General features: G+C 40.1%; 1 protein-coding gene across 1 annotated transcript in view; it reads right to left on the reverse strand.

The window, feature by feature from the left end:
* Window positions 1-6,066: 6,066 nt before the first annotated feature.
* The window catches only part of taf3 (TAF3 RNA polymerase II, TATA box binding protein (TBP)-associated facto), a 5,841-nt gene continuing 985 nt past the window's right edge, over window positions 6,067-10,922 (reverse strand). Inside the window, exons 2-7 of the mRNA XM_020624775.1 lie at window positions 10,833-10,922; window positions 8,801-10,623; window positions 8,629-8,711; window positions 7,772-8,042; window positions 7,372-7,478; window positions 6,067-6,319 (exon numbers count right to left, since the gene is read on the reverse strand). The exon at window positions 10,833-10,922 is cut by the window's right edge and continues 141 nt beyond it. Coding sequence (XP_020480431.1) covers window positions 6,205-6,319; window positions 7,372-7,478; window positions 7,772-8,042; window positions 8,629-8,711; window positions 8,801-10,623; window positions 10,833-10,922 — 2,489 coding nt within the window. The 3' untranslated portion in view covers window positions 6,067-6,204. The remainder of the gene's footprint in view (window positions 6,320-7,371; window positions 7,479-7,771; window positions 8,043-8,628; window positions 8,712-8,800; window positions 10,624-10,832) is intronic.

Consider the following 10,922-nt stretch of genomic DNA (forward strand, 5'->3'; position numbering starts at 1 on the left):
TGTGTTTCTCTGCCTTTCTCTGTCTCCCGCCCACTCTTTCTCCTTGGTTTAGTGCAGCAGAGCGGCGCCCACCCCTTTGCTGACTGGCGTGGCTGAAATAATCCTCTCTGACAGCTCATCGTGCACTAATGCATTGTGCTGCCTGCGGCAGCCCAGTTTACAGACTATAAAACTGTGGCCACAGAAGCACTCTTGCACTAATTGACACCCATATTAGGAAAACTTCAGGAAATTGGACATAGATGATTTATTCTCACTGTCAGACTGGGGAAAATTAGAGGAAACACTGATACAGTTGCCATTAGATCTCATCCACAAGTTTTGTGGCACACTTCTGTAGGTGTTGTCAGGTATTTAAATCACTGAACGCAAATAAAGGCCAAGGCAAAGCAAACACCTGGAAATATGTTTATCAAATCTCATAACTGTGCCCTTTATAACATTAAACATTCTGCTCATCACTGAAAACCTGTTCACACTGTATAACCATTCTCCATTCAGTGCCTATGGGGAAATGTGGGTAACGGTCTCTCCATGAGTGGGCTGATAATAAACCAGAGTGACAGGTGAACAGTTTTCCTTGACAACCCTGTGTCAGTTTTATTCTGGACTAGATATAGATAAAACAGCCTGCCAGAATTTTACAGTACATAAGCAAAAATTGTATATGAATAAATTACAGTAGAGATTACTGCCCTCATTGTTCACTGTTTCAGGCTGCAGGCAATCTACACTGGGACTGAAATACCTGCACTGGTTTAAAGTTAGTTTAACTGCATGTGACTATGGTACAGGCCCACCTGTAGACCTACCCATAGTACTTCAAAGTATGATGTACTTAGACACAGGTGACATGTACCTGTATATAATACTTCAGAAGGTTGTAAGATAGTAAATGTTTCCCACTTAAACCAGGAGCTATAATCATGAACTGATAGCAGGACTTAAAGAATATTGAAGAGGCTCACAGCAGAGTTTTATTAAAACATGTTCATTTGCATTGCACAAAGCTCATTTGCCTATACTCTGTACTCTCTAAGGCAACACGGTTTTTGAAGCTGCTGAACATTGGTGAACACATAGTGAAAGTTGCAAATTGCAGTGCAACATGCTTTGGGTGTGTTAGTAAGTAAGTTACTAACACACCTAAAGCATGTTTCCTTGTCATCAGGCCATCCTGGTAAAAATGATGAAAGCAATTTGTTAGAATATTCTTTGCACAAGACCCAGGAGAAATTAAATCTAGATTTCATTCTCCCATAAATGTGTGTCCCCTTGGAGTAACATGACATTATGTAGGAAAGTCATGTGAAACAGGGTCATTACATAAATTCCTCTTCATTTCAGCACTGCCCTTTCTGCTGACATGACTATTTTAAACACTGATGTTGAAATCCTTTTCTCTGTGATGTGTTGCTACTTAGTATGGCTGTCACTGCCACAGCCACCATGTGTAGCACAGCCAACATATATGCCACACAGTACAGTAATGTTCTGTCCACTAACGTTTTACAGTGGAAACCTCTTTGAAAATACGTTCCAAAAAACACTACAACACTCAATGATATGGAAATGTCACAAGAAATATATTTATAATTTCATGAAAAAAGTAGGAAGTAAATGCAGCGACGATGCATCGCTGTAACAAACAACCACATCCTGTGCACATCTACAGTGAAAGGAAAAGGGGTGTGAGTATAGGTTTTAGTGCACGCTGTGGCTGAAAACAAAAATGCACTCATGCCTGTCATGTAATAAGTCAAATAAAGGCACATTTACAGCACTACAGGTGGCCTTGTGATGAGTGAAAGCAACCATCACCTTTCCCTTTTTAACACTCATGGGCTCCTTTGGGAATAATTATACAAATACTGTCTGTGTTTTTGTGGGTTAAAACTGAAACTGCCACAGCTCAGTGAACATTGTGCTCCGTTATAGTGTACGAAGGACAAGTCCTGTCTGCATGAGTAAAGTAAAAGTAGTGTTATGCTGAAATATGTCACTTGTATTTGAAATATCTGTTATTAACACAATGTGTGGAATTACAGCGCCATTATACAAGGCTGCATTTTGGACAAGGTGAAAGTATATCTAACTTATAAGAAAGATTGTCCTTTTTCTTTTAGACATGTCAGGGCTCTATCTTTACCAACACTGTGCCGTAAAATTTATGATCCAACAGATGCTTGCAGCAAGCTTAGACCGTAGGAGACCTGACACCAGCATGTGTGACTGAAGAGGGAGAGGGGCACCACAGCCACAAGTGGACTTAACATTTTACACTGTTCAATAGAGGATACTGCTATATATTTATGACACATATTGACCTTATATTTCATACAAAATCTCATCTTTGTCTAAAAAAGACATTTTACTTACAACCCCAAATCAGAAAAAGTTGAGATGGTATGTAAAATCTAAACAATGTTCCTCCAACTTTTTCTGATTTGGGGTTGTATTTGTTGATAGCCTATCACTGAAATGTTTTAATACAGATTTACATATGGTATTGTTGTTTAGTATGGCTGTTACATTTTATGTGAATTTACCATTAGTGTTGGTTTGCATGAGTGAATGCATTTCATATGATAAAAAGCTACACCACATTGAAAGATCAGCTTATTTTGCATGGACAGAACTGACTTTACTTCCCCTTTCCTTGGGTCACATATCATTTTTTCCACTTCCTCTTTAATTTAGTGCTATCAGAAGACACCGAGTAGATTTCCGTTAAAAGCGGTGTATGAGAGACACGCTCAAAGAGGGAGAGGTGAATAAGTAAAAGGAATATTTCATAAGTGAATGAGTCAGGTGGACTTTCTATTTCTGGATAATATTAAGCATCCATATCTGTCTTAGAACCTGAAGACTGAAAAGGTGACTTTTGTCTGTACTCAACAAATACAAACACTGAACAAATCAGTGATTGGGAGTGATTCCCTTTAATAAAGTCAGAATGAAACTGAATAATTGATTATAGCATTCAGCGGGTGATCTAGAAAATTTTGGATGGGGTGACCAGGCTGGGGCACAGATTCAGAGGGTGGTTTTACATTAGGGACCTGGGCCCAGATCTGAGAACACTTGACCCCAGAGTTCGGTTCATTTTGATCAGTGTGAACACAAGCGTACCTGACTCAAGCACCGTGCCCGAGTCCACCTGAAGAGCTGATCTCGAGCACAATTCATGTATACTTGAGTATGGTCCATGGGAAATATGAACACAACCATGCTTAAACAAGGAAGTGGGCTGCTATGTGACGTCATAACTATTATAACTAATAACAAACATGGCTACGAAATTATCTCTGTGGAGTGATAAAGTAAAATGCTCACTTGAAATTTGGGCCAATGAAAACATACAAAGACAACTGGACACACACACAAAAACTGAGATTTATGGAAGTATTTGTCAGTATACATGCACGTGGAACAAAAACAAATGTCACACAGTTGATGATGAGGGTGGTTGTTTCTTCTTCTTGGTAGATTGCAAACCAATTATGTGCATACTGCCGCCTACTTTAATGGACTGTGCACGTAGACAGGTGTATTGGGGCACAGAACGATGTTACTAATGTGAAAGCAGACCTGTGGGGCAGAGGCAAGGGGGAAGCAATTCTGGTTGGAAACCGGACCAAACAATCATGCCTAATGTGAAAAATGCTCAGAGAGGGGTGGCACATTTGAAATGCATCTAAAAAGTAAATTAAACCCTTACTTATATGTAATTATAAACATTATTAGGAACCAAATTGTTTATTTTTCTGTAAAAATGAGACAGAGTTTTCTTTAGCTAACTTTGTCTGCACTCCTTATTTACTCCCAGCCAGGGACATCACTGCTGCACAGTGGTTCCCCTTCACTGAGGTGAATCATAACAAGTACTCCACAGCAACACAGTTAGAAAAATTTATGGAAATATCATGATGCATGCATGATAAAAATTTAAACTAATGTGACCAATATGAAGTATTAAGCACCAGAAAATGTTAGTTGTATTTAAAATAACAATTTGTCATTGTTTTTCATTCAGTAATACTGACCAATATCACATTTTGACTCTGGCAGTGGTGGCCAATCAGATTCTGGGGGTGGCCGGTGCCGCCTCTGGTCAGCCCTTCGCTCATGATGACATTCAAGTCAAAAGACTTAGAGACTTGGAGTCATGAGTTTAGGTTTAAATTTGAACAGCAATCAAGAAAATGTCAAAATTGGCCTGTTATTACCTCAAAAACAAAGCAGAATTAGAGAGTTATTGTCCAAACACAATTTTATGAAAACTAGTCTATACCTTTAACCTTATTAGGATGAACTTTGTCTTTACTTTTTTCCTGGAAGCTCTCTGCCTGCTGCAGCTCTTCAAAACGCAGCTGCTCAGCACATCACACCACACCGCTTTGCCAAAGAACTGATTTATAGATTGTTAAATGGCTTTGGACCAAAATACATTTCTAACATGCAACAGTATCAATTAGCTGGACTTGTGAGGTTGGTTGATTCCCAGAAATTAAGCATAACCACAGTAAAGCTTTTAGAGTTTAGTATGTAAACTCAGATGAGTGGCAATAAAACTGTCTGCAGTAACAGTTGAATACTCCTCCTGGAAACCTTCCACTGGTGCGTTTAACTTAAAAAGAAAAAAAAAGTGAGATCACACATGTAAAAGTTGCATCATAAAAATAACAGTCCTCTAATAACTGAGGCAAACATGGTTTTCTGTGTTACAGAGATTTCTTAGTGGCTTTTGACAGGTTGTAAATATTCTCATGACAGACGGCAGGTTTGCAGCTGGTTTCATTTCAAGGCACACTTGCAAGCTAAGGTTCTGAAATGCATGAAGAGATATGTGTTACATTTCTTACATGTGTAAAGTGGTGAAACACTTTGTTGTGAGCCTGCTGTGCATGGTGTCCATACATGTCAGAAGCATGCCACAGCCTGTGCATGAAGAATGACACCGTGTGGTCGTATGGGGAAAGGCAACTGCTGGAGATGGCACAGAGGACATTGTTAGACACATTCTAAAACATGAAATCAGTTCCTCACAATCCACACTCAATGCCAAATTTGACTATTGAGCACTTCCACGCATCTTATGTGGGTGTAGTGTAAAATTACAAGGCAGCAGAATAGTTTCAAATCTAGGCTAATGCACCAAACAGACTGCTAAGAGTGAGGATCTGAACTTGATCTGTAACCACCTGCACACAGCTTAGAAAATTCAAGTCATGACAAATTGATTTTCTGTCTAAAATTCAACATCTGCAACTCATTTTGTGAAAATATTTCTAATCTTTTTTTGTAAAGCAAATGCAAACAAACAGCTGCTGGAGAAAAGGGGTAAATGTTGATTTGTCTGACAGGCCAGAAGATAAAACAAGTATATGCAATAAGGTGGTTGATGGAAAATGTAAGTACAATTCTGATGGTAATGAGATTTAAGCCTTTAAGTCTGTGAGTACACAGACTGTTTGTCTTTAATATCGAAATATCAGCGAAATGAATTACATTACAAGCACAGCTACAGTATAACTCCAGGACAAATCTGTATGAAGAAAAAATAAAAATACAAACTTTAAATTTAAAAAATGTACAGAAATTACAGAAAATAATTTGAGTTAAAAACCAATATCTGAAATGGATTTAACAAGTCAGAATCCTAAGAACAAATGCACATGAGATTGGAAGTTGGTATTTACACATTATACAAGCCTGATGCCATCCTCATTATATACATGACATTTCAATGATACTGCAGAAACCTGGGGAGAGGTTTGACTCAGAGGTCATTCCTTCTGTGGTGAAGGAAACAAAGACCGTTAGTTGACGTTGGTTGTTCTCTGGTTCTGCTTGTTGAACTCTCATCTTATACACATTGTCATGGTCTTCTTATATAAACATAACTGTCATGATCTCCTGCAGCTGGACATCCAAAACAATAAGTAAGTAATTTACAGGTGAAAAATGGAAAACCTCAGAGCCCAGATGACAACACAGGATGGGTATGTGGTGGTTAAAGCCTTTTTTTCCTTAGCAACTCACAATGCATCATGGCTGACATCATTTTAAAAAATCATCAGAATTTAATATCAGCCACAGTTTTAAATTTACTCTTTTTTTAATTTTACAGCAGTGCCACGAGTGTTAAGTGATGGCTTTCAGTCCAAAATAAAGTCCAAAATATGTGCGTTTTGCATAGTCTCAATGCAGTTTGTGTTTCCTTTTCTTGTGTTTTTTGTCCTTCTTCTTGCTGGAACATTTAACACAGAACCATGGCTGGTCCTTGGGAGGTTCTGTAAGGATCCCGACACAAGGCCTGAGCAAACGAGAGAAGAGGGCTCAGTTTAGAAAACAGATGCTGAAGAAGCAGCTACTTATACCTCAACTCCATTTCTACCAAGGCTAAATTTGCCACATAATTTGTCCAAAACAGTTACAGAACGTTCAGTTCACTATGAAACTTTCATCATTTTGGTATGCCAATTGCCTTTAAATCAAAAAAACTCAAATACCAATCAAGTAATCAAGTGCTGAAGAGCCTATTAATCTGCCTGGCCAGTCCAAAAATATAGACACCCCCACCCAGTTCTGTACTTTCTTTTATATAGGAGTATGAAAATCTAATGCACCATATACACTCGCTTGCTGGTGGATGGACCTCCAGGACCTCAGCGTGTACATGCGTGGAGAGGTGGACATTTCAAGTTAAAATGCTATTCGAAATTCTCTGGGAACTATTCAACAATTATGTAAAGATCATGGACCCCTCTCTATCCTCGAAGCTCCAGTCCAGCAGCCCCCGTGTTGGCTAGCTCCATATTGCTATCGTTGTCATGTGCGCACGCTGTATGCTGTGACTTTACCTCTAAGTGTTGGAAAGCATATTCACCAGGTTTTCAGCATTATGCCGCTCTGGCATCGCTTTAGCCTGAGGAACAGCACTCTGTATTTTCCAGTTGCTTATATAACAGCAGGTGACTGTCACATACAATTCAGTTGTAACCCCTGTCCATACATCCGTGGTTAGACACCTTTTCAGCTGTGACCGTTTTTCTTCAATACTGTGGTCTCTTCATGTTTCTGCTGTTTATATTTGGCGCTGTAGTAAAATGATATACTGTCCTTGTTAACACATTATTTTCAGGCACCGGTAAAAGCAAGGGAAATCAGTGGTTCTACGTTTATAAAGATAAAACCATAGCCACATAAAATATTCAATTTTTTTAATTGAATGACTATTCTAATATTCAAAAAATCATTGTCCATCCCTAGTAATTAATAGTAATAACTGCAACTAAACACCTGTGTAAAACGATGTTCTCATATAAAAACACCACACTGTACCAGGTGAGTCAATGGGCTTCTTACCAATGATACCAATCATCACAGTCATCACATCCTATCATGGGGCTGCCATCATCAGCTTTGTTGCATCCAGGACAAATCCAGATCTGGTTTCCCCATTCATCTCGAATCTTGGGTAAATACATACAGTAGAAAGCATTAGCAAAACACCACTCAGTGACAAAATAGCTATTACATAAACAATGTAAATTAGTGAAAAAAGGGAAGGAAAAAATCGTTTAAAAATAATGTAATCCAGTTTACCTCATGTGTAAGTAACTGTTCACACAGACTGAAGAAAACACTTCCAGCTGAACTGGACTATGTGTTTTTGCTTTCAGATGAGCCGCACTTTACTTTACACAATACTCTTGCAATATGCACCAAGTATCAGTAAACAAAAGTCTGCAGTACACGCACTCACCACGTAAGTACTGACAGTCTCAGTTACTACACTTCGAACTGGCGTTTTGAGGGAAGCTGCAGGAGAAAGCAGAGGGCCTGGGGAGAGCAAAGACGGAGGGGCAGGAGTTGGTGGAAGTGGAGAGGCAGGCGGGGGCAGAGTGGGTATGACAGGGGAAAGTACTGGGGGCGGTGGAGGGGTCCGAGGACGATTCCCAGGTCCAGACTTTGCAGCAGGGGTCTTGGGTACTGGTGTCTTGGGCTCTGAATTTGGAACCACCTTGCTGATAACACTAGTGATGGACAGGCATGAGTACAAGTTAGAATGAACAGAAGAATTCACTATTTCTATATAATCTAAACTGTAGAAAACGATGTTTTAATAATTTATACCAATAACTGAATGAAATTGGTAGCAATATATATCATTTACAATCAACAGTACAGTACTCGAGGCATTTTAGTAAAGGTCCTTAAATCTGTTTGAAATGCAACTGGTTTTACTATTTTGACATATTTCAATTAATTATTTATGATTTTTTTTATCTTAAACGTTTTTCACAAACGTCACTTTTTCCAAACATAATTAGTTTAAAATTGAAACATTTTGAATTAAGTCAGGAACTATATTATCAAAAAAAGTACAATTCTGACCACACTTTTGATACAAGCTTTAGCTACTTGACAGTGTTCATTATTGATACAACAATGAAAAGAATACAAAACATGCAACACAGCAACCATGCTACAGGTTTGTTTCACTCTGGACCAAAAAAGTACTGAGCTGAAAAATAAAGTTCTAGTAGTAAAAAAAGAGAAGCTCACGTAACATGAAATTATTACTGGACATGTCACTAGAAACCCTCTGTGATTGCTTACATTTTGTCCTGGCCTGCTCCCACCCTGAGCGTCAGTCTGGGGATGACTGGAGATGGAACAGTGGCTGGAGTGTCAGCTTTTACCTGGGGAATCAGGAAGGACAAGGTAAATCTAAGTGACAAACTAACACTGGGACACGATGACACACTGAACAAAAAAAAAAAAAAGTTACCTTCTCCAGTCGAATTTTCTCTTTTTCTTTCTCTTTCTCCTTTTCTCGTTTTTCCTTTTCCCTCTCCTTGTCTTTCCTCTTCTCTTCTTTGTCCCTCTCCTTTTCTTTGGCCTTATCTCGCTCCTTGTCCTTCTCCTTGTCCTTCTTTTTCTTTTTCTCCTTCTTGTCTTTCTTCTTGTCCTTTTCCTTGCTCTTTATGTCCTTATCTTGGAGGATTGGGGGCAAGGGAGGAAGCATGGAGTGTATGCGCAGGCAGGTAGAGGGGCTGAACAGTGGTGTGACATCACCCAGAGCAAAGGGGGCCAATGCAGATGGTTTCTGCCTGTCATTCTTGCTTCTGTCTTTACCCTTGTCTCTCTTATCTTTATCCTTTTTACTTTTTTCTTTATCCTTCTTTTTGTCCTTGTGTTTCTCCTTCTCCTTCTTAAGGCCATCTCCGGCTTTCATTTTGATAGAGCCCTCAGGTAAAGTAAAGTCTCGCTGAACAAAGTGTTCATCGTCCTTCACTCCAAACTCCTTCCACAGGATCTTGCCATCCTTGGAAAACTCCTTGTTTTTATCCCTATTTTTATCCTTATTCTTCTCTTTCAGCTTGCTCTTATCCTTTTCCCTGTCTTTGTCTTTTGGTTTGTCTTTCTCTTTCTTCTTCATTTTAGTTTTAAGCTCCTTCTTTAGCTTCTTCTTAACATTAACTGGCGGCACAATCTTGTTCTTCTCCTCAAACAGCTTAAGCATAGGTTCAGGAGAAGGTGGCGAGGCGGATCCTGATGACACATACTCTCCTTGGTTTGGTGGGGGTGCAGATGGACCCCCCTGATTGACCTTTCGAATCACCTCATTGATTGAATCATCCATAGTCCAGTTTCCTGGGCCTGCGTGTGCCTGTAGGTGAAGTGGTGTTGACACATCTTTTAAAGTGTTGCTGGTCACATCTGAGACTTTAGGTGTAGGTGGCTCCATAATAGTCAGTCTCCTGGGGCTGGAGAATCCATTGCTATCTGAGTCAGATCCAGAGGAAAAAGCAAAAGGATCAGGCTCCCGCTCAGCACATGCTCTTGCAATCACAGCATCAATGGAGTCATCAATAGCTGTATTGTCAGGCTCAAATTTTTTAAATGGGCCCTCAGCTAACTCCCTGTCCTCTATGTTCTGACGCATATGGATGTTCTCTTTGCCCATTCTCTCACTCAGTACAGACAAAGGTAGCTTATGCACAGCATCTGTCTTATTCTGGGGTTGAGATGATTTAACCAAACTCATCTTTGGGCTCTTGGGGCTTTTAGGACTCTTTGTCCTGCCTGGGGATTTCTTCCTTTCCTTAGATGGCTTCGGAGAATGGATGAGACTGCTGCCCACCGGAAGAGGAACGACCCCTTTAGGGGACTTAGTCCGTTGTCTGCCAGGAGATGAGACCTTAGGCTTTCTTACTGGAGTGGTGAGGCCCTTTGGATCAGAATGTTTTGGTACTAATGGCTGAGGCCTGAAAGAAGGCAGGGCTCCAGAAGGTGTTTCAGGTGACAGGGGGTCGATGCTATCATGAGAAGGCAGGATACCTGGTGGAACACACTGTGGATTGAGAGAGGTAAGGGGCTCCCTGGGTTCAACCCCCCATTCAGGGCTGAGGCCAGGGTACATGCGTGGCCTCTTTGAGGTAGGCATCATGCCCATTGCTGCATCAGGACTGTCCAGATGCCTCTTCAGTGGGTGGTTCTCATCATTGACTGTTTCATCGTCTTCCATTTCCTCCTCATCCTCTTCCAGCGCCACCTGCATAGCTTCAGCCGAGGTGCCCATGTCAGCATGGACTTCTTCCTCTTCCTCTTCTAAAGAGAACGTGGACAAAAAATGTTTTTAATTAATGTCCCAAAATTCTCACTCTCCTAATATCTGTTTTAACACACATACATATTATTATGGTGGCATACCCAAAATGTTTTGGATTAAAATATGGTTTATTTACAAATATGTTGACCACCACAAATAAACTCCCTATAGAAAATGTTGAACACACACACACTATTTGTTTACCAACCTTCTTGTAAGGACACCAGGGGTGGCATGTAATCTGGAATGTAATCCTTCCTTTCCTCTGTATTTCGGGCTCCAGATTGAGGAAACTGCA

The sequence above is a fragment of the Monopterus albus genome, unplaced genomic scaffold, assembly GCF_001952655.1.
Source record: "Monopterus albus unplaced genomic scaffold, M_albus_1.0 scaffold7.1, whole genome shotgun sequence".
NCBI lineage: Eukaryota > Metazoa > Chordata > Actinopteri > Synbranchiformes > Synbranchidae > Monopterus > Monopterus albus.